Raw genomic sequence first — 26608 nt, 5'->3', positions numbered from 1 at the left:
AAGGTTTCAGAAGGGGGAGATGTTACCCACTTTGCGCGCAGGTGTAGGGATCCAAGATTCCTCTCTCACCGTCCTATATTCCCAGGTGCTGAGCAGATCGCTTCGCCCGCAGCTTAGGGCAGCTCAGCGGCCAGATATCGGTGAGTATGCAGAGACCATTCAAGGTTCCCTCGAACTTGTGGCGGGGAGGAGGAGCGTGTGCCGAGGTCCCTCCCTCCCTCCTGGAGCGGTTTGGCTACAGAGGCTTTGGGGATAGGAGTAGTGCAGGGAGAGACGAGAAGGAGGCAGGCAAACGAGGAATATAAGACCTTTCATTCCCCTCCTACCAATCGCGGCAGGGGCGTGAAGACAGGGCAGCGCGAGAGGAGGAAGCGTTCTTATGTTGCTAGGCAACTCAGCAACTTTCCCAGCTTGCTCAACCCAAGTCCAGCTCCGGCCGAAGGAGATTGGACTCCCCGCTTCTGAGAGGTGGCCCCAAACTGTTTAGAGCCTGGGATCACAGAGTTTGTGCGCTGTGCGGGAGCTCCAGAACCAGACGAAGCGAAAAGCTGAAGCATCTTTTACCCACCCCGTTCAGCCTCAAACCTTTGCCCTCCAATTATTCATCCTTGGACCTGGTCATAGCCGGCCCCGAGGACGTCAGGTGGGTCTTTTGAGTCCTCATGCTCCATGCTTCCCTTCCCCTCTGTGGCTCTGGGGAGCTTATTGTGTGGGATGGGGAAAGGGTCGCTCTGGGATCAGCTGCGAGCATCTCAGGAGACTAGTCTTCTAACTTTTCTCAATCCCCTTGCCTCCGGGAAAATGGGGAGAACTGACCCTGATCACTTTGGAAACTGTGAACTGTCCTGAACTGGGGAAGATGTCCTGGGTGAGTTTCTCTCCCAACTAGAGACTAGAGGGCTTTCCTGAGACCTCTGAAATAATATTCTTAAATAGTGTTTTCCTTTTCCACGATATGTTTACATTTCCTTATTTCACCCAGACTTTCTTACCCTCCCTCTCACATCCTCCCCAGTTTGTGACTAAGGTACATGCCATATTTGTTTGTGGAGCTGGAACTACCTATGGGACTTAAAAAAATGTGTCCAAGATTTCATTTTGAACTTCTCATTAACGGTGTGCCAAATAATAATCTATATTGCAACTGATGGTGCCTAAATTTATTCAGTTATGTACTTAGAAACCAGTGCATAGTTGAGTATATTTGGATCAGTAACAGAGCTGTAACATTTTTGGTGGTTAAACATAATGCAGTAAATTAAAGGTATGTGGCTTTCAAATAAATATTTATCTTGTACTGATTGAAAAATACCTAGGTATTGACTTAAAGAAGAGATTGATGCTAGGTGTCAAATGGTAGGAAAAGACTCTAAGCAATACAATTGATAGAATAGATTTCATTGACAGTGAAGAGAAAGATAATGGGAAAGATGAATCAGATTTTCAGGAGGAGAAGTGGTAATTCTTTCCCTGATTTTTTTTTTAAAGCCTTATCTCTCATCTTAGAATCAATACTAAGTATTGGTTCCAAGGCAGAAGAGTAATAAGGTCTAGGTAACTGGGGTTATGTGACTTGCCCAGGGTCAAACAGCTAGAAAGTATCTGAGAGTAGATTTGAACCCAGGCTTGGCTCTCTAGCCACTGAACTGCCTAGCTGACTTCTTTTATTTTCGGTTGTGATAAATTATATAGTTTATTTATACATTTTTGTAAAGTCTTTTACCTTGCTTTCCTTTTTTTTTTTAGCATATTGAAGGACATAAAGTTGAATTTAAATGAATTTAGAGATTAAAGGAGTTTCTGCTTCCTCTAAAAACCCCACTCAACGATTATCTAGAAACAAGAATATGCAAGTATGTATACTACAAATTGGGATTAAAATTATATTTTTTATTATAATATACTAGTTTTAATTTAAATTGTGGTATACCAGAAGGAACTCTGATTAGGAAACTTGCTACTAACCCTGTGTCCTATTCACTTTGTAAAAATATTTATTAATTTGAAATGGACACTAGTCACGTAAGCTTCCTGGGCCCCAGTTTCCTTTTCTGTAAAAGGAAAACGGACTAAATGACTTTTAAGAATCTCTTCCTGCTGTAACATTCTGTGATGCTCAGCTCATTTTACTTCAGATGTGGGTCCTCTCTTTTTTGGCACAAATCACAACCTACCTATGACTTTGGATCCTGCGTGATTTTGTTCTATTTCCTTCTGTAAATCATCCATAGCTGTTTAATTTCATTCTTTTTCCTATAGTATTTTTCACATTGAATGGATACTAATAGAGTGCTTGGACTATCTATTATTTATATCTGAGATATCTCTGACATCTCCTTATACCCCTCACTCTCCTTATAGACCACCTCAGTTTTCATTCTTGCATATCTGATGGCATAATATTATCTCTGTAGTACCTGAACTGAGCTACTCTCTCAATCTGCACTAACACTGGCAGCTTGGGTCTCCCAGAAAGGGGCTGCTCCCTCAAAGTTTTAGGGCCACTCTGTGAGGTCACTGTAAATCTCATGTTTGCCTACCAGTGTGCTTCCCAAGAATAAATAGCCAATGGACATGATCAGCTTTTAGTAAAGGCATTTAATAAGATGGGATAGTAAAATCAGTAGCTAGAAAACATTCCCTGATAAACCTGGGGTAATATTCTTCCACAGGTGGATATAACATCCTGGAACTCATACTTAGATCAGTGGTCCCCAGGATGAGGATATATTTATGGCAAAGGCAATTTATTACCAGTATTTCAGTAGTCTATGGAAATTTTGCCAGACTCACTTAAAAAACAAGAACAAAAAAAACCTTTATCTTCTATCTTAGAATCTATACTGTGTGCTGGTTCCAAGGCAGATGAGGGATAAGGGTTAGGCAATGGTGGGAGGGGGCAGAGTGACTTGCCTAGGGTCAAGGAAATATCTGAGGTCAAATTTGAATGCAGGACCTCCCATTTCTACCTGGCTCTGAACCACCTCGATGCCTCCTGGACTCACTACTTTCTCCACAACTCTATTCTCTATCACCTCCAGGATCTGTTAAAATACTCATTTGGAATACTTCCATAGTCCAATTAAAAAAAAAAAAAGGACTCTATACCAGGAGTAGTAGAAGCCTCTCTAGTTCTACAGGTCCTGAACTCTGAGTCTTACTGCCTTCCAAGCAATTAGTAGGAAAGAAGAACTTCAGCATTTACTTTCTTTTCTTTCCCTCCCTCCCTCCCTCCCTCCTTCTTTCCTTCCTTCCTTCCTCCCTCCCTTCCTTCCTTCCTTCCTCCCTTCCTCCCTTCCTTCCTCCCTTCCTTCCTTCCTTCCTTCCTTCCTTCCTTCCTTCCTTCCTTCCTTCCTTCCTTCCTTCCTTCCTTCCTTCCTTCCTTCCTTCCTTCCTTCCTTCCTTCCTCCCTCCCTTCCTTCCTTCCTCCCTTCCTTCCTTTCTTCCTTCCTTCCTTCCTTCCTTTCTTCCTTCCTTCCTTCCTTCCTTCCTTCCTTCCTTCCTTCCTTCCTTCCTTCCTTCCTTCCTTCCTTCCTTCCTTCCTTCCTTCCTTCCTTCCTTCCTTCCTTCCTTCCTTCCTTCCTTCCTTCCTTCCTTCCTTCCTTCCTTCCTTCCTTCCTCCCCCCCCCCCCTTCCCTCCCTCCTTCCCCTCCTATAAAGAATGGTAGTAGTATGGCGTAGTAGTAGATCAGTGAAATGAGGGCATTTTCTCAATTGGCTAATAAGGCATGAGGAATGTATTTTCTTCTCAGAACATTTTAAGAATTTATAAGATTTCATTGCTTTGTTGACATTGAACAAATTCTGGTTAAATTCCTACACCAGAAGAAAGGAATTAGGAAATGTGCTAGGAAATAGGGAGTGAAGAGAAGTTGGACAGACTCAAGAAATGGGGTGAGATTGATGCATCTGCCAGAAATAACCTGGAAATTAAGATAATTTAATTTTTTGCTTACAGATTTGATTTTAAATTAAAAAGTAAGCTACAATTTTAGTGTTAATTCAGTGTGAATAGTCAAATATCATTCAGTCCTGACCATATTTAGAACTTTTCCTGTAGAAGTGCATAATCTATTGGCCTGACACTTTCAAATTACATATACCGATATATGTTATATGAAATAAGAATTCCTACAGGCAGTTCTTTTTATTTCTGATAGGTCAGAGAGATCCCCCTTTTTAATTATTATTTTGGAAAGATGGAATATTAGGAGATTGCTCTACTGGTCGTCTGTGCTTTCCATTTGTTTATTCTAACAGTTCATTATAAACACCTATGATAAGTAAGATTGCCCAGAAGGTGAATATAAGTATTTTTTAGGAATCTCAAGATGCATTTAAATACATAAGATATAAGTATATCTCTAATCCTAAAGGAAAATGATTCCTTCTCTTTATATGAAAGCCTTTTCTTGAAGTGTTTACCCTAAATGCCCAAATGTTAGTTTTTTTATTATTCTAATATATAAACAGCGAAGTACATTCTATTTGCCTTTTATCTATATATTTTTCAAATTATCTTTTATTATTTTAGTATCTAAATGTGTTGTTTCTGATCTTGAATCATATATCTTTTACTTAGACTAATTCCTATAACAGTATAATTCCCATAAATCCCCCAGAGATTGTATGCATGATTGGTTTTAATTCTTTCAAATAGATGATAACGCAATATCATCAGAATGCAATTATGAGTTGTCTTTGTTGTGTAATAAAAGACTAGTGGTATTTTAGGATAGACCACATATGCATGTACATACCAATACATATATATTGACTTTAAATACACATCAATGGTTATTTATATAGATACACATATACATATGTGTATAAGTATATTTACATACATGTGTATATTCTTTATGATTAATATGTCCTTTTGGTGATCTGAATAACTTTTTTCCTAACTTTATGACTGATTATGGTAATTTTTCATCTATTCTACCTTATACTTATCCTAATTTGAATTCTAGCATTTGAAAAATCAGTCAGAATGGCAGAAAACCATTTTTCAGACCAACCAGACTTGCTGCTAATTTCACTGGGTTAAAAGAATTTTTGAAGGTGGTGCTTTTTGCCAAGTATCTGTCACTGAAACTTTGGGTGACATGACATTTATGAAGTACCAAGACTAGCCAATGGACTGCTTATTTTCTATCTTGATTATTCAATTATAATTTTATAACCCTTGGCCTAATCTAGTTTTTCCAAGTCACTGGTTCTATGGATAAGTGATATTTTATGTAACTTCATAAGGTTTTAGTTGTATTTATTATGTAGAGCATAATTTGATTTTTTAAAAAATATATAGACATTTTAAAGAACAGATTAAATATATGTGTTTTTTCATTCTTAAAAAACAAATAAACAGGAATGGAGACACTGTTCGTGGAGAATTCGTAGTCCTCGTCCATCTGAGTAAGTATTTTTATTCTGAATTTTTGATGTTTTTAATTCTAAGTGTATTTATTAAGTATATAGGTCTTACTATTGTATAAATTCAATAATTAGAATAGAAATAGCCTGTAATAATGGAAAGAACAAAGAATGGAAGCTAGGAACCCTAGTCTTCAGTTCTGTCTCTGCTGTAGACTTGATTTGTGCTGTCTGGGCCTCAGTTTCTTTCTTCACAAAATGAGAAGAATAGATTTGATCATCTCTAAGTCTTTTTCAACTCTAGCATTCTGAGTCTAAGGATTCTGGTGATCTTTAAAATACTTTTTCATTGACTGGAAAAATCTAACTGTTTTATGAAGTTTATTTAAAAAAAATAATAACCCACTAAACTATTTAGCTCCCCTACAATCTGTTATGATTTATGCTCAATTATTTTTACCATGCCTTTATTTTTCTGAACTTAAGAGTTTGAAGTTATTTTTTTATTCAAGTATTCAAATTCCAATAAAAAATATGATAAGGTTTTATGATTGTAATGGAATAATCTTGTGCCATAAGAAATGATAAACAGGATGATCACAAAAAACCTGGAAAGACATTTGAAGGAAAGCAAAGAAAAGTGAGCAGAATGAGAACATTGTACACAGTTACAACAATAGTGTATGATGATCAGTTGTGAATGACTTGACTATTATCAATCATGTAAGAATTCAAGACAACTCAAGGAACTCATGACGCAAAAGGCGAGGGAACTGATGAAATCTGAATGTTGATTGAAGCAAACCATTTTTTCACTTTAATTCCTTCAAAAGTTTTCTTATGTAAGTAATATGTGTCTTCCTTTACAACATGATGAGCATGGAAATATGAATTGCCTGATAGCATATGTATAGCTTTTATCACATTATCTGTTGTTTTGGGGAGGGGAAAGAGGAAGGAAAGAAGGAGAGTATGTGAGTCACAAAATCTAAGAAATGGATTATTAAAACTTGTATCTACCCATAACTGGAAAAATATTATTAAGAAAGAGAAAAAGGAATTATGATAATTTTTGCACGAGGTTTTTACAATTTATAAATTAAAATTATAAATTTTAAATGAACAAATTTAAACATTTATTACCTATTTGGATTTTCTCAATAAGCTTGTGAATTAGGAAAATATTCCCATTTTACAAAGGAGGAAACAAATTCAGAACTAAATAAATTTCTCAAGTTGGCGCATTTGCTTGGTCTCAACTTGTCTTGGGATATTGAGCTGTGTTTTCCCCCCCTTTTGAAACCACATTTCTTCTTAGTTGATGAAAGTATTTTAGATTGTAGAGATTAAACTCTTAACCTAGATTCCTGGCTCCTCTAGATATAGAAGACAGAACTAGATAGGCATATGGGTTTATCGTGGGCATGTGGAATTGGTTGACAATCCATCTTTGTGCTTTGTATATTCAATTTCCAAATAGACACATCTATTAAAATGCATGTATAATTGTATTAATCATATTATATTTCTTTTAGTGTGCCACAACTTGATTTTGGAAAACTGGTAGACTCCGATGATGAGGTACTTTGCTTTGTGTGTGTGTATGTGGGGGTGGTGGCAGGAGGCAAGTCTTAGATGCTTGTGTAACAGATGAAAGCAATGTCATCTTCAGGATGAAGATTGTCCCATTTGTCTTTATTTTAGGATGAACCTGCATGTTTTCCTCTTACTACAACTCGTCTTCATTCTGGTGCACCAAATTTCTCGACTATGAGTTGGGGCACAGGCCTGCCTTATACTGACAATCTTCCAGATGGGGTTAGTTATTTATTTTTTTATTTTCAGTCGGTCAATAGCCAGTAAGCATTTATTGAGTACTTTTTGCCAGGCACTGTGTTAAACACTGGGAATCCAGAGAAGGAAAATAACTATCCTCCTTTTTGAGTAACAGTCTAATGGGATCCACAACAAGCTAACAAATCTGTATAAACAAAAAAAATAAACATCAAAGGCAGGGCACTAGAATTAAAAGGGTCCAAGAATGCCTTCCTGTAGAAGGGGTGATTTAACTGAGATTTCATGGAAGTGAGGGAGGACAGAAAGTGGAGATAAGCAAGGATGAGGATCTCAGGCACTGGGGATAGCCAGAGATAATCCCAGGAACTGAGAGGGGGGGCAGAGAGAAAGAGAGAGAGAGGGAGACAGAGAAAGAGAGGAAAAGAGAGAGAGAGAGAGAGAGAGAGAGAGAGAGAGAGAGAGAGAGAGAGAGAGAGAGAGAGAGAGAGAGAGAGGGAGGGAGGGAGAGAGAGAAAGAGAGAGAGAGAGAGAGACAGAGAGAGAGAGAGAGAGAGAGAGAGAGAGAGAGAGAGAGAGAGAGAGAGAGAGAGAGAGAGAGAGAGGAAGGAGGTCAGTGTCAATGAAGGAGAAGGCTAGGTTATGAGAGACTTTGCATGCTAGACAAAGGATTTTATATGGAACATGTAGGCTAGAGGGAGCCTCTGGAATTGATTAAGTAGGGGGTGGTGACGTGGTTCGATCTGCATGTTGGGAATATCACTGTGGTGGCTGAATGGAGGATGGGTTCCCAGAGACACTTGAGGCTGGTAGATTGACCAGTGGGTTACTGGAATAGGCAGGCATGAGGAGATGGGGGGAGCGCACTGGAGAGATGTTGCCAAGATGAAAGCTAGAGGGATTTCTTGGTAACAGACAGAACATGGGGCTGCTGAGAGCCAGTGAGTAGTCAAGGAATGTACCAGGTGGGGAATCTGGGGCAACTGGAAGGAAAGTGGTGCCCTGGCCAGTAGTAGGGAAGTTTGGAGGGTTTTGGAAGGGGGAGGGTTTAGATAAGGATTTCAGGATTGAATGTGTTTTGTTGTGAGGATACAACATCCCAGTGTTGGCAAGGTAGTTAGAGAGGTGAGGCTGAAGGTCAGCAAAGAGAATTAGGGCTGTAGAAGGAGATTGGAGACTCATTGGCATAAAGATAACTCCATGGGATCTGTGAATCCATGATTGAATCTCTGGTAACTATCAGTTAGAGTATAAGTGCTTAAATTCATAGTATACTTGTGTATTTAATTACATTTGATTAAGCTTTTATATTTTTCTTTAATTTATGCTTGCAATTTTGAAATAATAGAACATGTGATCTCATTAATAATTTGCTTTAATTGTATTTAAAGGTAGCTCACTTTCTAAACATATAATAAAGCTGAAAATTATATATTAGAAATTATATATATATATAAATTATATAAATGTATAACTTGAGAAATCAGAAATTGTTTACACATTAGATCTGATCCTGCTGGTACAGTGATGCATTCTTATTTTGACTAGCTTGGAAACTGGTTTATATTATTTAGGTAAAACAAATGAACAATTGCTCCATTTCAGGAACTTATCAAACAAAATTCACTCTGTTATTTAACACATTTCTCTCAGTTCATGGATGGCAAAATTAAAATATCATTTAGCAGTCATGATTTGGGTAAGAGTAACTTCTTTTCAATAGCATTCAATGACTTTTTTAAGGGGTAAAAGTTGATTCCATTGACCCTTTTTCCAATGAAAGAAAGTAGCAATGAATTTCTTTTTGGTAAATCAGTATATCCATGTATATAATAGCATTTTAAGGGGACCTTACAAATAGAATCAGTCCTAAATAATAAACTAATAAACCCATTACTTTGTAGTTTTATGAACTATGATTTTGTCAGTCTGGGTCTGACCTTCTCCAACATGTGTCTCAAGCCTTCTTTCATTTCTTCAGTCAGCATCAATTAAGGGCTTACTGTGTTCCAGGCACTGTGCTAGGCCCCTGGGGATATACAGACAAACCAAATAATAATAGCTAACATTTCTATGATGTTTACCATGTGCCAGGCACTGTGATAAGTTCTTTATAAATATTATCTCATTTTATCTTCACGACAAAATAATATCTCCAATTTAAAGATGAGCAAATTGGGGCAAACAGAAGTAAAAGCAAATTGCCCAGGTTCATACAGCTAATAACTTCCTGAAGCTGCATTTGAACTCAGATCTTCCTGAATCCAGACCTGGTCCTCTATGCCCCACATCTCTTTAGCTCTCCCTGTCTTTGAGGAATTCTTTTTGCTTATTAGACGATCTTCATGAGCTACCATGACAATTGTCATTGCCATAAAAAAACTAGACTAAAATTTCCTCGTGGCCAACTTTCCAGTGACAAAGCTCTCCAAATAGAACCACGCTGTTTTGTTTTGTTTTTTTTTTTTTTAAATAAAAGATAGGTGGTTTATTGCTGGAGTGACCTCAGAGCCTTTAGGCTTTGCCACAGCTTGCATAATCTTTGAGACCGGAGGGACATGCCAATATTCTGATGAGGAATTAGAATGAATCTTCATTAAATGATCTCATGATTCAGCAGGATAGCTTGTAGTAGGAGATGGGTTCATAGATAGAGTGCTGAACTTGCAGTCAGAAGACATCTTCCTCAGTTCATATCTGACCTCAGGCACTTACTTGTTGTATGGCATAGTTGTATGACCCTGGGTAAGTCACTTAATCTTGTTTTCCTCATTTTCCACATCTATAAAATGAACTAAAGAAGGAAATGGTAGACCAGTCCAGTATCTTTGCCAAGAAAATCCCAAATGGGGTCATGAAGAATTGGACACAACAGAAACAATTCAACAACAAAAATGATCCATTAATACTTATAAAAGATTAAAAGGAAATTGGAAAAATCCCAACTTTTCAGGGGGTGATACTCATTCTTGTGAAAGAGATGATCACTTTACCTCTTTTCTGTTAAGAAACTTACTATAGAATGAGAAAATGCAAATTCTTTAGCCATTGCCAGCATGCACAGGAAAGGTTCATTGATGCCACTGGTTGACTTGAGAAATGAACAGAGTTTAGAAAGAAAAAGAAATTGAGGAAGGGAAGCACAGAGACAAGTAATAGGGTGGAAAAAGAAAGTAAAAGGAAGAAATTTGAAGAGAAAAACATGAAGTTTTGGGAAAATCACTAGATTTGTTATGTATATTCTGGAGATTGAGATTGTGATTTATTTTTTTTTAAATAGGCAACTAAGAAGTTGCTCCTATCAACAAACAAACAAAAATACTCTTAAAAACCCCACAAAAACAAAAACAAAAAAAATCTCATTTGAAATTTAATGCTTCTCTCCTTAGATTCTTTTACAATGTAAATTGTAAGGTATAGTCAATTTGTTATAATGCTAACCTGGAGAAATGTTTTTGTTTTGTTTTGTTTTTAAAGTGGGGGGAACCCTTTCTCTTGTCTCAGTATCAAAAAAAATCTGTTAATGCTTGTGATTTTAGTGAATATTTCTTTTTAAAACCCTTACTTTCTGTCTTAGAATCAATATTGTGTATTGGTTCCAAGGCAGAAGAGTGGTAAGGGCTAGGCAATGGGGGTTAAGTGACTTGCCTAGGGTCACACAGCTGGGAAGGGTCTGAGGCCAGATTTGAACCTAGGACCTCCCATCTCTAGGCCTGACTCTCAATCCACTGAGCTATCCAGCTGCCCCCAATTTTAGTGAATATTAACATTGTTTTTTCCTCCCACAGAGAGCAATACCAGAGAATTTGCCATCCCCAACTCAGAAATACAAACAAAAATATCACCAATATCAGGCAGAAATGAAAGAAGGATATAAGCAGTATATTCAGATAAATTCAGCGAAGAAGAAGTCAAATGTTACATCGCAGCAGGCTCCAATGATTATAAATGAAATGGTACTGTATGGTATCTTCCTAAGCCTCTATTCAAGTTTTGAACGTTCATAATTTAACAGTGCTTCTTATCCTTTTTTGTGCTTAGCCTTCTTCTCCTTGCTATCCTTGAAGAATTGCAGGATATTGAATATTTATTTGTATTGGCATGAAAAATGGCTCCTGGCATGGCATTCAGGTCCCCAGATACATTATTTGGGCATTATTTTGGCCTTGAACTCTCTCCTTCACTACATTCCCTCATCTTTATTTCCTTGTCTTTTTTTTTAATATTCTCTGTCTCTTTCTCTGTCTGTCTGTCTCTGTCTCTGTCTCTGTCTCTCTCCTTTTTTAAACCTTTATCTTCTGTCTTAAAATCAATATGAAGTATCAGTTCCAGGGCAGTAGAGCCATGAGGGCTAGGCAACTGGGGCTAAGTGACTTGCCCAGGGTCACACCATTAGGAAGTGTCTGGGACCTTATTTGAGCCCAAGACCTCCCATCTCCAGACCTAACTCTGTATCTACTGAGCCACCTCATTGCCCCTAATGTCTCTTATATGTATTCTTTCTCTATACATTTCCACTAGAAGGTCTTTATCAGTACTCTGAAATGCTATGATTATCTCCAATTTATCGTTTCTATATCTTGCTTGGACATCATTCTTTGCATGGTAACTCCCCATGTAAATTGTGAGCCCTCAAAGGTAAGATCTGTTTTGGTCTTTCATTGTTTCTCCAGTGCATAGTGTATGGTACATAGTGGATAGTTAATAAATGCTTGTTCACTTGATTATTGACTAAATATCTCCACATCAACATTCACATCTTTTATGACAGTCATCATTCTAGTCAATTGTCTCCATCTCATTCATGCCTTCTAGATGGAGGCTGAGCAGATCTGACCAGATTCTAGTGGTACCATAATTCTCTAGGTTGTACATTGTGTTTTCACACTATTTACTTATACTGGATCCGCAGACTACAAAAATCTTAACCCTGCTTCCCATGTTATCCAATTCTTGATCAAATGGGGGTAACATTTAATTTAAAAAAAAGGCACACTCTTCCAGGGGTGGAGCCAAGATAGAGTAGTAACTAGGGCAGCAGCACTGTTCTTCTCTGACTAAGAGTAAAATATTGCCACACAATGAATACAGGAGTGAAAGAACCAACAAGGAGACAGAGGGAAACAACTTTCAAAAAAAGAAAAACCCAAAAAAGGAGGCAGAGATCATCTGGGGAACTGAGGTGAGAGGGGAGCAGAGCTAGCAGGAGGCTATAGCAGGGAGTCAAGAGCAAGCCAAGAGCAAACCACAATCCCCACAACCACACCTCCCCCTGCCCATATCTGCTGTCACAGGTTCCAAATTTAAGTCCAAGCTAAGTCAGACTCTGAGATGTTGCTGGGGCAAGTAGTATCTAAGCCAACTTACACCCGCCCAGTTCAGTCTGGACTGAAGGGGCTGATCTGTGTGAGCTCAGAGGGAAGCCAGGAATCCCAGTCTGGGCTTGGATTAAGAACATAATTCATGGTTTGGGGTGAGGACACAGTTCTCAGGGGGAGTCTCACCAGGATCTTTTTGCCTAGAACTAAGGGTGTAGCTCAAGGACAGGGCAATCAAGGGTGTGCCTGATTGAATTAAGAGCAACCTGAGACCAAAAGCTTGAGTCCAAGTCCAGGGATAGAATTTAATCAGCCCCTGAACTGATCAAGTTCAAATTGAAATCAAAAGCTTACAGCCAACCCTGAGGAAAGTCTTTAAGCTATTAGTATTTCAAGGCTCAATTGATCATCTGGGGAAGGTGGCTTTCAGAGCTCTTAGCTCTCAGACCATCTGGTAAACTAGTAACAATCCAGAAAACAAGCTGAAAATCATCAAGGAACAATTGAAGTTTAAAAGGGTATCCTGACTTCTCAGAAAGCAGAGCCTACCTATAATTAGATTGGAAAAATGAGCAAACAACCAAAAAAAGTCCCTAACTCTAAAAATTTTTATGGAGACAAAGAGCAAGGTGTATACATAAAGGGCAGCAAAAGCAAAGTCCAAAAGAAAAATATGGATTGGACACAGAATCTGAAAGAACTCAAAAAAGACTTCAAAAACCAATTAAGAGAGGTAGAGGAAAAGTGGGGAAGAGAAATAAAAGTGATGCCAGAAGAAAGGAAAGTGATGCAAGAGGAAATAGGCCAAAAATCAGAACTGACCAAATAGAAACTAATGATTTCATGAGAAATGAAGAAACAAAAAACCCGAATCAAAAGGAAAATATCCTATTGAAAAAACAACTGACCTAGAAAATAGATCAAAGAGAGACAATCTGAGAATTATTGGACTACCTGAAAGACATTATGACAAAAAAATCTTGGATATGATATTACAAGAAATTATTAAAGATAACTGCCCAGAGATCCTTGAACAAGAAAATAAAATTGAATCGAAAGAATTCACAGATCTCCTCCAGAAAGAAATCCTCAACTGACAACTTCTAGGAATGTAATAGCTAAATTCAAGAATCACCAAGCCAAAGAAAAAATACTTTAAGCAACTAGGAAAAAAAACATTGAAATACCATGGAAATTCAATCAGGATCACTCAGGACCTAGTGGCTTCTATATTAAAGGATCACAAGGCATGGAATATGATATTCAGGAAGGCAAAAGATTTTAGTTTACAACCCAGAGTTACCTATCCAACAAAACTGAGTATATTCTTCTAGGGAAAAAATGATCATTCAATAAGATGGAAGGTTTCCAAGCATTCCTGACTTAAACAAAAAAAAAATTGAAGGTCAAATATGAGACAAAAGAGAAGTCCAGAAAGGTAAATAAGAAAGAGAAAGTTTAAGGGACTCATTAAGGTAAAAATGTTTATATGTCTACATGGAAAGATTTCTGTCATTCTCAAAAATTACTCTTAGTAGTAGATAAGATAGAAAGAATTTATTCAGAAAGAGGAGGGGAGAAGTAAGCTGATTATGATAATATGATGTATATGTAAATGTGCTGATATGGAATGATATATACACATATGAATGACATGTAAATCAATCAAGGGCTGAAAGAGAGGGTTGCACTGAGAGAAAAGGGAAAGGAGAGATAGAATATGGGGTAAATTATATAACATAAAGAGGTGAGAAAAATCAATACAGAGAGGGGATAAGAGTGATGATGGACAATGCTTAAACGTTACACTCATTGTAACTGGCTCAGAGAGGGGGAAAAGAGTATACTTATTGGGGTATAGAATTCTATCACCCTACAGAGATGAAGAAGAGGAACAAGATAAGGGAAGGGGGAGGTAATTGAAGGGATGACAAAAAGCAAAATATTGGTGAGGGACAGACTGAAAATGGAATAGAGTAGGAACTAAAAGGGATAATACCATGGAGGGCAATACACAGTTAATAATTATGACAATATGAATGGAATGAATTCACCCATTAAATGAAAGCAGAAAAGAGTGTATTAAAAACCAGAATCCTACTATATGTTGTGTATAAGAAACACATTTGAGACAGGGTGATACATACAGATTCAAGGTAAAAGGCTAGAGAAGAATTTATCTAAATAAGAATATCATCTAAAGTAAAAGAAAGCAGGAGTAGCAATCATGATACTAGACAAAGCCAAAGTAGAAATTGATTAAAAGAGACAAGGAAGGAAATTACATTTTGCTAAAAGGTACTATAAATGAAGAAATATCAACACTAAACATTTATGCACCAAATCATATGGCATCTAGATTTCAAAAGGAAAGATTGAAGGAACACACAGGCAGGAAATAAATAGATAGTAAGACCATAGTAGTAGAGGATCTCAACCTTCCCCTTTCAGAAATAGATAAATCAAACCAAGAAATAAATAAGAAAGAAGGAAGGGAAGTAAATGAAATGCTAGAAAAGTTAGAATTAATAGATATCTGGAGAAAACTGAACAGGGATAAAAAGGAATATACCTTTTCAGCAGGACATGTTATATATAAATATTGACCATGTAACAGGACATAGAAATATTGCAAACATATGCAGAAAAGCAGAAATAATAAATGCCACTTTCAGATCATAATGTGATAAAAATTATAATTAACAAGGTCCAAGGAAAGGCAAATTTAAAATTAATTGGAAACCAAATCTAATTCTTCAAAACATGGGTCAAACAAGAAATCATAGAAACAATTACAGACTTTATTAAAGAGAATGACAATGAGGAGACATCATATCAAAACCTATGGGATACAGCCAAAGCAGTACTTGGGAAAATTTATATTACTGGGGGCCTATACCAACAAAATAGAGAGGAAGGAGATCAATGAATTGGGCTTACAACTTCAAAAATTAGAAAAAGAACAAATTAAAAATCCCCAGATAAAAACTAAATTGAAAATCCTAAAAATTAAAGGAGAAATTAATAAAATTGAAAGTAAAAGAACTATTGAACTAATAAATAAAACTAGGAGATGGTACTTTGAAAAAACAAATAAAATAGATAAAGTACAAGTTAGTCTAATAAAAAAAGAAGATAATCAAATTAACAGTAATAAAGATGAAAAGGTCAATCTCACCTCTAATGAAGAGGAAATTAAGATATTTATTAAAAATGATGTTGCTCAGTCATATGGCAAAAAGTATGATAATCTAAGTGAAATGGGTGAATATTCATAAAAATTTAAATTGCCTAGATTAACAAAAGAGGAAATAGAATTCTTAAACAATCCTATCTCAGAAAAAGAAATTGAACAAGTGATCAAGGAACTTCCTAAGAAAAAATCCCCAGAGCCAAATGGATTCACAAGTGATTTCTATTAAGCATTTAAAGAACAACTAATTCTAATACTATACAAACTATTTGACAAAATAAGCAAAGAAGGAATTTTACCAAATTCCTTTTATGACACAAATATGGTACTCATTCCAAAGCCAGGCAGACCAAAAACCAAGAGAGAAAACTATAGAACAATCTCCTTAATATATATAGATGCAAAAATTTTAAATAGAATACTAGCAAAAAGTCTCTAGCAAGTGATCCTGAGGATTACTCACTATCATTATGTGGGATTTGTACCAGGAATGTAAGGATAATTTAATATTAGGAAAACCATCCACAAAATCAACCATATCAATAATCAAATCAATAGAAATCACATGATTATATCAATAGATGCAGAAAAAGTCTTTGAGAACACCCATTCCTATTGAAAACACTAGAAAGTATGGGAATAGAAGGACCACTCCTCAAAATAATAAACAGTTTATATTTAAAAATATCAGCAAGTATCATCTTCAATGAGGACAAGTCAGAAGCCTTCCCAATAAGATCAAGTGAAGCAAAGATGCCCATTATCAACTCTATATAACATTGTTCTAGAAACACTAGCAATAGCCATTAGAGAAGAAAAAGAAATTGAAGGGATTAAAGTAGGCAATGAGGAGACTAAATTCTCATTCTTTGCAGCTGATGTGATGCTATACCTAAAGAACTCCAGATAATCAACTAAAAGATTGGTGGAAATAATTAACAACTTTAGCAAAGTTGCAGGGTATAAGATAAACCCGCATACATTATCAGTATTTCTATATATTTCCAGCAAAACTCAGCAACAGGAATTAGAGAGAGAAACTTCATTTAAAATCACTGTAGACAATATAAAATATTTAGAAATCTACTTGCCAAGACACAGGAATTACATGAACAAAACTACAAAACACTTTTCACACAATTAAAACTAGATATAAATAATTGAAAAAACACTAATTGCTCCCGGGTAGGACAGCCTCATAAAATAAAAATGACAATTCTACTCAAAATAATCTACTTATTCAGTGCCATACCTATCAATCTACTATAATGGTTAAGTTGGGATTTTGACTAAATAAGAGTGTTATAAAAAAGTGGTCATCTATTATTATCCCTTAAGTCAGGAAAACTATTAGCAGCTTTTAGAAATTTTGTTTAATTGGAATGTTAGTAAAAAGAGGGAAATGTGGAAGGGAAAGAAGTAAGGAGACTATCTAGCCTACCCTAAATGCTAATCTGGTGAAAAGAAGCTCCCTCCCTGACAGAGTTCCAATCTCCATGTGGGAATCCTAGTCATTCACCAGCAAGCCAGGCAGGATCCAGGCAAGGTCCCAATGCAGAAAAACCCTCCTGAGTTAAGCTCACTGATGCAGCAGTGAACCCAACAAGAAAGTCCCCTACTCTAAGAAACTCCAAAGCCAAAAGTTGAAGTCCCAAAGCCAAAAATTCCAGTTGAAAGGCCCAAAGCTCCAAGTCAAAGTTGAATTCCAAAAGCCCCAAGCAGCCATCCTCCATAGAAGTCCAAAGGGGAAGATCCAAGGAGCAGAGATTCCAAAGGAGAAGCCTCAATGAAAAGTTCCTTGGACAGGAAGTTCAGGACTTTTCATAGTCCTTTTCTCACATCACTTCCTGTCCCTTCCCCACTTTATGGTAACCAATTACAATCTTTCAATTTGACTAGCACTGCCCAAGGAGGGTGGGGCCCGTGGCCTATGGAGTTGTCATCCACTCTAGCAAGTGACTTGTGAACTCTCATACTTAGTGACTGGTAAGGTGCTAAGTAGGGATAAGTTTTTGATTGACTAACTGAAAAGTTGATTGATAGAGAGTTCATGATCCCCATTGTGATTCTCTGGAAGACCTGTCTCCTCAATGAACCATTTAACATAACTAGCTTATACCTCTAACATCTTCTAGCTAAAGGTGCATACAATATTGCACTTTCTAAGAGGAAATTACAATAGTTTGAGATAAGAGGAAAATGAAAGAGAGAGAGCAAAACCAATGTTTGCTAGGCTCATTGACAAAAAGCCAATTAGGGGGTAGTCTCCTTTGGCATAAGAGTTTACATTCAGAATAAATGTATTCAGCCCCCTTCAGTTCAATCAATTACATCCCAAAGTTCATTCTGGATCTTCTGATGCAATGTATGCTTATTTATGGCACTTTCTTCAAACAGTTCACTTTCTTGATTCAAGGAGTTAGTAACCTCTTTTCCTGAAATTTTCCTCAAAAAATTTTAAGTCTTGGATTTTATGAAAATTGTATACTACCAAAAAACTTTTTTATAGAATTAGAAAAAAATTATAACAAAGTTCATCTGGAAGAACAAAAGATCAAGGATAACAAGGGAAATAATGAAAAAAAAAGTGAAGGATGGGGACCTAGTAGTACCAGATCTTATACTTTACTATAAAGCAGTGGTCATCAATACAATATGGAACTGGCTAGGAGACAGAAGGGTGGATCAATGGAATAAACTAGGGATAAATGACCTCAGTAAGCTAGTATTTAATAAACCCAAAGACCCCAGTTTTTGGGACAAGGTTATTTGACAAAAACTGCTGGGAAAATTGGAAAACAGTATGGAAAAAATCAGGTTTAGATCAGTATCTTACACCCTACACTAAGATAAATTCAAAATGGGCAAATGATTTAAATACAAAGAGCAAAATCATAAATGAATTAGGTGAACATAGAATAGTATACCTGTCATATCAGTGAGAAAGGAAGGAATTTAAGACCAAGCAAGAGATAAGAGAATATTGCAAAATGTAAAATGAATGATTTTGATTTTATCAAATTAAAAAGTTTTTATGCTGACAAAACCAATGCAACCAAAATTAGAAGGAAAGCAACAAACTGGGAGAACATTTTTATAACAAAACTCTCTGACAAAGGTTTAATTTTCTAAATATATAAGGAACTAAATCAAATTTATAAAAAATTCAAGCCATTCCCCAATCGACAAATGGTCATGGGACATGAGTAGTCAGTTTTCACAAGATGAAATCAAAACTATCAATAAGCACATGAAAAGTGTTCTAAATACCTTCTGATTAGAGAAATGCAAATTAGAACAACTCTCAGTTACCACCTTACACCTAGCAGACTGTGGATGTGGCAAAATTGGGACACTAATACACTGCTGGTGGAGTTGTGAATTGGTCCAGCCATTCTGGAGGGCAATTTGGAACTCTGCCCAAAGGGCTTTAAAGGACTGGCTGCCCAGCCATATCACTGTCAATAATAATAATAATAATAATAATAATAATAATAATAATGAAAAAGACTTGTACAAAAATATTTATAGCCATGCTTTGTGGTAGCAAAAAATTGGAAAATGAGGGGGGTGTCTATAGATTAGGGAATGTCTGAACAAATTGTGGTATTTGATGGTGATGGAATACTGTTGTGCTGAAAGGAATAATGAACTGGAGGAATTCCATGGGAACTAGAACGACCTCTAGGAATTGATGCAGAGCGAAAGGAGCAGAACCAGGAGAACATTGTACACAGAGACTGATACACTGTGGTACAATCAAATGGAATAGACTTTTCTCCTAGCAGCAATGCAATGATTCAGGACAATCCAGAGAAACTTAGGAGAAAGAATGCTATCTTCATCCTGAGAAAGAACCCTGGCAACAGAAATGCATTAGAAAAATGTATGATTGATCATGTAGTTTGATGGGGATATGATTACGGTTTTGATGTTAAAAGATCACTCTACGGCAAATATAAATAACATGGAAATGGGTTTTGAATATGTATAACCCATTGGAATTATTTGTCAGTTTGGGGAGGGAGGAGAAAAGAGCAAAGGGGGGGGGAGAAGATCATAAATCATGTAATCATGGAAAAATATTCTAAATAAAAAAAGGAAAAAAATACCTTAAGGTTCATGAAAAAAAGCAAAGTATAGTGTCTATACCCAAGCCCCCTCTAAAATATTGTTTAATCATTTGCATATATACTTAAATATGATTCATTTCTTTCCATCTTGTCCACAGGAACCTAACAAGAAGCTCTCAAATACTTTGACACAATTAAGTGTACTGATTTATATTTGTTATTTTTTATTTATTTACCCAGACCAAGAAATGAAATTAGTCTAGTATGACTTGTTCTCAACAAGTTCATGGTGGCTTTTGGTGAGCACTGTGCTTTCTGTGTTCACATATTCCCTCTTTAATGTGTTCTAGAATTCCTCAAGAACAAGAACTTAAGCTCACCATCCTATAATTTTCAGAATCGAATTGTGTGTCTTTTTTTGCCTATGGTCTCACAACACCTCTTCAATTTTTTCTAATTCTCTCATGAAGATGACTTTTTGTCTACTTTATTTGCTTATCTATAAATGTAATTGGACTGTAAATCCCATATATAGTAAGTTACTTCAAAGAGGAGCCTGGAATTCTAAAGATTGTAATCTTTCACTTGAGAGAAGGAAGGAAACTATTCAGTGACTAATACAATTAACAGTGGCTTCCAAAGTTCTCTTTGAAGATGAGTCATGCTGTAATGATCAACTTGCTAATTACGGCATTATCCTTAAGTAAAAAGGGTTGAGAGCATGGTCTGGTAGGAAAAAAACAAAACAAAACATGAGTTGGAGAGTTAGAAATGAGCTCTATTATTTCTCTGGAACCTACTAATCTCACCTGTCTGACCCTCATTTTATTCATTTAGAAAGTGAGGAATGTAGACTTGATCATTTTTCAAGTCCTTTTTGGCTTAATATTTGTGATCTAAGGATTCCTCAGCATTACTGACTATATGGAATCAAACAGATCATAGAAAACAGGTAAGTTAATTTTATGTTCATGATTTCTTAAAGTTGAGCAAAAGCATTTGGCCCCCAAAATATTTGAATTGACCAGTATCAAGGTAAAATTGTACCAATGGATCAGCAATTCTGTTTGCTAAATGCTTTTAAAAAAGATTTGCTCATGTTTAATAATCAATATAGTAATATGATAGAAAGTAAGGAACATTAATATTGAAATCATTTTTCCCACTGTGAAAAACAAATTCTGGTCTGAGATTTTCATTTTGAGATAGGGAGGAAGAGATGTTGGGTGTTTGTTGTCCGTTCTAGAAGAGGGTCAAAATGACATCACAGGGTGATATTTTTGGCTCCTGTGTGACTTGGATTTAAGTGAGGAAGTTGCACAATGTCATCAACCTCTCTCTTCAAGAGACATTGAAATCCAGTAGTAAGACAAGTCAAGATGACTAGTGATGGCTCCACTGTGCCTGCTTTCTGCTGCCTTCCTGGACCAGAACAAATGGTTCTCCTCTGTCCCTTCTGCCAGGGGGAGTCTTCCTATGCCCTGGGTAGGTTCTCTGCATGTGCTAGAGCTTCTTGGCACCGTGGGTAAGATCTGGGTGGCAAGTGGGCACCAAAGGAGAGTCAGACAGCCCTCTCTGCATGCCCTGTACACTCCAGGAAAAGATGAGGGAAAGGCTTTTTGGGAAGGTCATTATTTTTCTATTCATAGAAACATAGAGATAAACTAAGTATTAGAATGCCTTTTGGTGTAAAATAATTCATGATAATCCTTTGTTTCACATATCTTTATTGGTAGCGTACACCTTTGAAATTTCTGCCAGACCCGAAGTGTGTGTGTTTATCCAGACTTTAGGATGGCAGAGCCATTGCTGGTCTGATGTCTGACTTTGTCCTAAGTTTGATTGTTGGGGCTAATGATGCATTATTTTGGATACAGAATGCCCAAGTGGAAGAACAGGACCAGATTACAGATTTGGACAACAAAGCCCTGTTGCAGCTATGTTATACAAGCAGCATTTTCAATATACGGCAGAACCAAAAGAAATCAGAAGCTGTAAGTTACCATTAGTTAGACTTGGTTATTTGACAAATTATAGGGTGGTTTTCTTTTCCTGTAGAGGGGCTGGGAGGGATGGTATCCATTTTCAATGATGATGAATTCTGATAATGTGATCTCATTTTAACTTTTTGTGATATCCTTTGCTTTGTAAAAATTATATATAATTTGATGGCTTGGTGGATTGAGAGCCAGACCTAGAGACAGGAGGTCCTGGGTTCCAGGCTATTCTCAGACACTTCTTAGCCATGTGACCCTGGGCATGTCACTAGCCCCCATTGCCTAGCCCTTACTGCTCCTCTACCTTGGAACATAGTATTAATTCTAAAAAGATAAGATTTTTAAAAATGATAGTAACTATTGTGCTAAAAGGAATAATAAAGTGGAGGAATTCCATGGAGACTGGAACGACCTCCAGGAAGTGATGCAGAGTGAGAAGAGCAGAGCCAGGAGAACATTGTACACAGAGACAAACACATTGTGGTATAATCGAACGTAATGGACTTCTCCATTAGTGGCAATGCAGTGACCCTGAACAATCTGCAGGGATCTAGGAGAAAAAAAACACTATTCATAAGCCAAGGATAAACAATGGGAGTGGAAACACCGAGGAAAAGCAACTGCCTGAATACAGCGGTTGAGGGGACATGACAGAGGAGAGACTCTAAAAGAACACTCTAATGCAAATATTGACAACATGGCAATGGGTTCAAATCAAGAAAACATGTAATGCCCAGTGGATTTACGCGTCAGCTATGGGGGGGTGGGGGGAGGAAAAGAAAATGATCTATGTCTTTAACGAATAATGCATGGAAATGATCAAATAAAATATTTTAAAAAATGATAGTAATTACCATTTATAACAGTGGACTTATCTAACATAAGAAAGATTATCTAGGAAAACTATCTTACTATATGACATCTTTTTAAAAAAGACTTGCATTTAAATAACACAAAAATAGAGAAAGGGAATTTCCTGATGTGTTAAACCACTTTTTTCTGTTTGATCAGGGAAAAAGTGAAAACTCCAAAAAGCCAATTTTAAAGTCTAGAAATTTTAAAATTTAGTTAATTCAAAGGTTTTATTAATATTTTAAATTAAATATTAGAACTTTAACATTAAACATCTATAAACAACTAAACTAATTAAGTTAATCATATCACTGCATTAGTCATATCATTTACAGAGTTATATATTTAAATGGCAAGTGGGCAAAAATTATTGAAAAGAAAAATGTGTAGTAGGAGTCTTTTAAATGGTTTTAAAATAAATATGACAGATGTTAGCCTTCTTGCTAGCTGAGGTACATTTTCCCTCATATCTTTCCCCAAAAGGACCAGATCAAGAGCCTATTAAATTTTTAAGTACATGATGTAATGGAATTAACTCTAGATTTGAAATCAGGAAGGCCTAGGTTTAGACCATTTGGGCCAGTTATTGCTAGTGGGGCCATAGCCAAATCACTTACTGGGCCTCAGTTTCCTCATCTGTAAAATAAGGGATTACATTAGAATCAAGAACTATTCTCCAAAGAGCTATGAACTTGGATTTTAAAGATATTTTAATTTCTAGGTGAGTGGTTGGCATAGTGTATTAAGTGGTGGCCCCAGAGTCCGGAAAATCTGATTTCCAATGCAGTCTATGAGATGTACTAGTTAAGTAACCCTGGGCAAGTCACTTACATTCTCTCTGCCTCATTTTCCTCATCTGAAAAATGGGGATAACCATAGCACCTGTTTCATAGGATTGTTGTGAAGATTGAATGAGAGAACATAAATAACCTATTTGTAAACTTTATAACACTAGATAAATGCTAGCCATTATTATCATTGATAGTGATTATTAACTTTGTTATTCTGTATGTTTTATTTAACACAATTGAAAACATTATTCCAATGGCACCATAAGTGCCACCAGACTTGTAGAAGAGACTGTGACTGCCTAAAGGATTAAAAATCTCCAGATTAGATAGTCTGTAAATTCGGCACCAGCTAAATTTGATCTCATAAATATCCTTCTGAAAACAAAATACTACATAAATGTAAATTATTTTCTGCTGGAAAAAATGCTCAAAACAGCGTTTTGGATTCCATTCTTATTCTATTTCATTGCTCGCCTGTGTTTTGTGAAAAACATGGTTGTATTCACTACTTCTTACCTTTTATTTTTTTTTCTCTTAGGAAATTGTAGCTGCTGAGAAGAAGAAGCGAGCTGTAGTAGAGCAAGTAATGATAGATCAGTTATCTAGGTAAAAATTTAGTAATGAATAGCAATTATCCAGTAACCATTTCTTCAGTGTCTGCTACCACTTCACTTCGCCTTCCTCTTCCCTCTCCTATGGATAACTTTAACAGGTTCATGTTTGTGTCTTCATCTGTCAAAACGAGGAGAATCATACTAGTCATACCCATGTCACAGGATTATTGTGAGAAAATGAGAAAATACATGTTAATTCTTTTGTAAACCTATGTATAAAAGTGGGCAGTTTTAAAAATTATATCCAAGTAGAAATGTCACTGAATTCTGGGGAAGAGAGAATTCATCAAGCACTGAAATCATAACTGAAGGTTTGAAAACATCCCCCCTATGTGATAACTTTCCTCTATAGATCAAATATTTAATGCTAACTATATTGAACCAATTGCTAAATATCTTTCGGACACTAGCTGTATGATCCTGAGCAAGTCACTTAACCCTATTTGCCTCAGTTTCCTCATTTTAAAAATGAACTGGAATAGGAAATGGCAAACCACTCCAGCATCTCTGCCAAGATAACCCACATGGGGTCATGAAGAATTGGAAAAGACTGAAATGACTGAACAATAAAAAATAATCAATAGTCCTCCGAGGAGCTAAGGACATGGAAAAGCTTTGCTATTATAGCCTAGCAACTCTGAAATTAGGGGGTACCCTAGCATTCTCAATTTTGTTCCATTTGATTTTGACCAATATTCGTGGTAAAAATGGTCAAATAATATTCTGTGTGCATGCGCATACATTTTTCATTTGTTGGTGTTAATGATAACATGCTTCTTAGATACACACATCTGAGATCGGTACAACTTTACAGGAAATGTGGTTTGTCCCCTACAGATGAGCTATCCCAACTGTATATAAAGGGATGGATGATGGAACAAATGTGGGAATGACATTTAATTGTTGAATTATTTGCTTTGTTTTTTTAGAGCGGTCATCAGCGACCCAGAACAAAATTCAATATTTGGTAGCCAGCCGATACCTTATCTTCCTCTTTTCTTTGAGAGGGCATCTCTCCGTCTTAAGACACGAGCACTCCATGAAACAAAGTAAGATTTTGAAGCCCCAGGGCTTTCTTTATTGGACTCATCTAACTACTACCCAACTCAGCTCCACAGAAGGACTTCTTTTTCTCACTCACCCCTCTTATTTAATGAATTGTCAAATCGTGTTTTTACCTCCTCTTCTCTTGCATCAGTGCCTTTCCTCCCTCTTCTACGACCGCCCTCATCCCCCCTCTCTCTGACAATTGTAAGAGCCTCCTCTTTAGTCTCCCAGACTCAACTCTCTCTTCAATTCCAGCTTTTCTCCATAAAACTGTCAAAATGATTTTCCTAAAGTGCAGATAAGATCATGCCACTTCCCTACTCAAAAAAGCAAAAAAGAAACAAAAAGCTCCAGCATCTTTAATTCAAGAATTAAACATCAATTCTCTTGTTTGGCATTTAAAATCCTTTACAACCTGGTCTCCATGTCACCTATCCAGGCATTATACATTATACCCATCACTCATTATCTGCAATCAAACAGATTTTCTTACTTTCTGACACCTGTGACTGTGTCTCAGTCTCTTATACATGGATACATATTGTCTCCCCTTGCTAGTTTGTAAATTCCTTGAGGCCAGAGACTGTTTCTGTTTCTCATCTGCCTGCCATAGTATCTGGTCCATAGGAGATGCTTGGCATGTCGATTGATTGATAGATGCTCCTTGTATGACCATGTACATTACCTCTCCTATAAAATGAGAAAGTTGGACTAGATAGACCCAAGATCCTCTTTGCTGTTAAACTTGAAAAATGGATAGTGTTTTAGAAAGGAGAAGTCCTTTCGTTTAAGCTCCTCCTAAAGTAGTAAACTAACAATTTATTTTCTTAACAGGATTAAAACCCGGTCCACATTAACTGAAAATGCACTTTTGAACAAGTTACGATTTGACGCTCGTATTTTGTCAAGGTAATTGTGAATTTTAATATGATCATCCTTTACTTACAAGGGGTATAATACAAATATGTTAACTTTCTTGTGAAGCTTAACTATGAGAAGCTAATTTAGACACATTATAGCTGAAAACATAAATTTCAACCATTTTTTTGGGGGGGAGATATGACATTTTGTTATGTAACAAATTATGATAAATTAAAATGCTAATATAAAGACAATAACATTTCCTTAAATTGGAGGATATAAAACATTTTAATAGCGTGAAAAATAATTTTTAAAAATCCATACCTTCCATCTTAGAATGAATACTGTGTATTGATTCCAAAGCAGAACAGTAAGACCTAGGCAACAGAGGTTATGATTTGCTCTGGGTCACACAGCTATTAAGTGTCTGAGTCCAGATTTGAACCCAGAACCTCCCATCTTTAGACCAGACTTTCTATCCAATGAGCCACCTAGCTGCTCCCTCAAAACATCTTAAAATATACTATTTATTATATGTGTGAAATTATAAATGTTTTACTTTCACCTTTTATTTTGAATGTTTATTTAAAGTTAATTTCCTTTCACTGTTTTGAATAGTATCAAAATCTTCAGCCATAAGAAGAGATGGATATAATATATAGTTTTAGTTTTATTTTACTATTTTGGTTTTT

The 26608-nt window shown here is 36.4% G+C and overlaps 1 protein-coding gene across 2 annotated transcripts in view; it reads left to right on the top strand.

Moving 5' to 3' along the window:
* Positions 1-384: 384 nt before the first annotated feature.
* Positions 385-26608, top strand: part of CAPS2 (calcyphosine 2) — a 63163-nt gene continuing 36939 nt past the window's right edge. The window contains exons 1-10 of one of the 2 annotated variants that reach the window (XM_056798464.1): positions 385-643; positions 1747-1853; positions 5372-5418; positions 6912-6957; positions 7081-7194; positions 10959-11126; positions 21632-21748; positions 23933-24000; positions 24938-25057; positions 25890-25964. In XM_056798464.1, the coding sequence (XP_056654442.1) occupies positions 1776-1853; positions 5372-5418; positions 6912-6957; positions 7081-7194; positions 10959-11126; positions 21632-21748; positions 23933-24000; positions 24938-25057; positions 25890-25964 (833 nt within the window). In that variant the 5' untranslated portion in view covers positions 385-643; positions 1747-1775. The other variant, XM_016425669.2, reaches the window with a different exon arrangement.

This window comes from Monodelphis domestica, chromosome 5 (assembly GCF_027887165.1).
Source record: "Monodelphis domestica isolate mMonDom1 chromosome 5, mMonDom1.pri, whole genome shotgun sequence".
In the NCBI taxonomy this organism is placed as follows: Eukaryota; Metazoa; Chordata; class Mammalia; order Didelphimorphia; family Didelphidae; genus Monodelphis; species Monodelphis domestica.
This window is presented reverse-complemented; position numbering and strand designations above follow the sequence as displayed.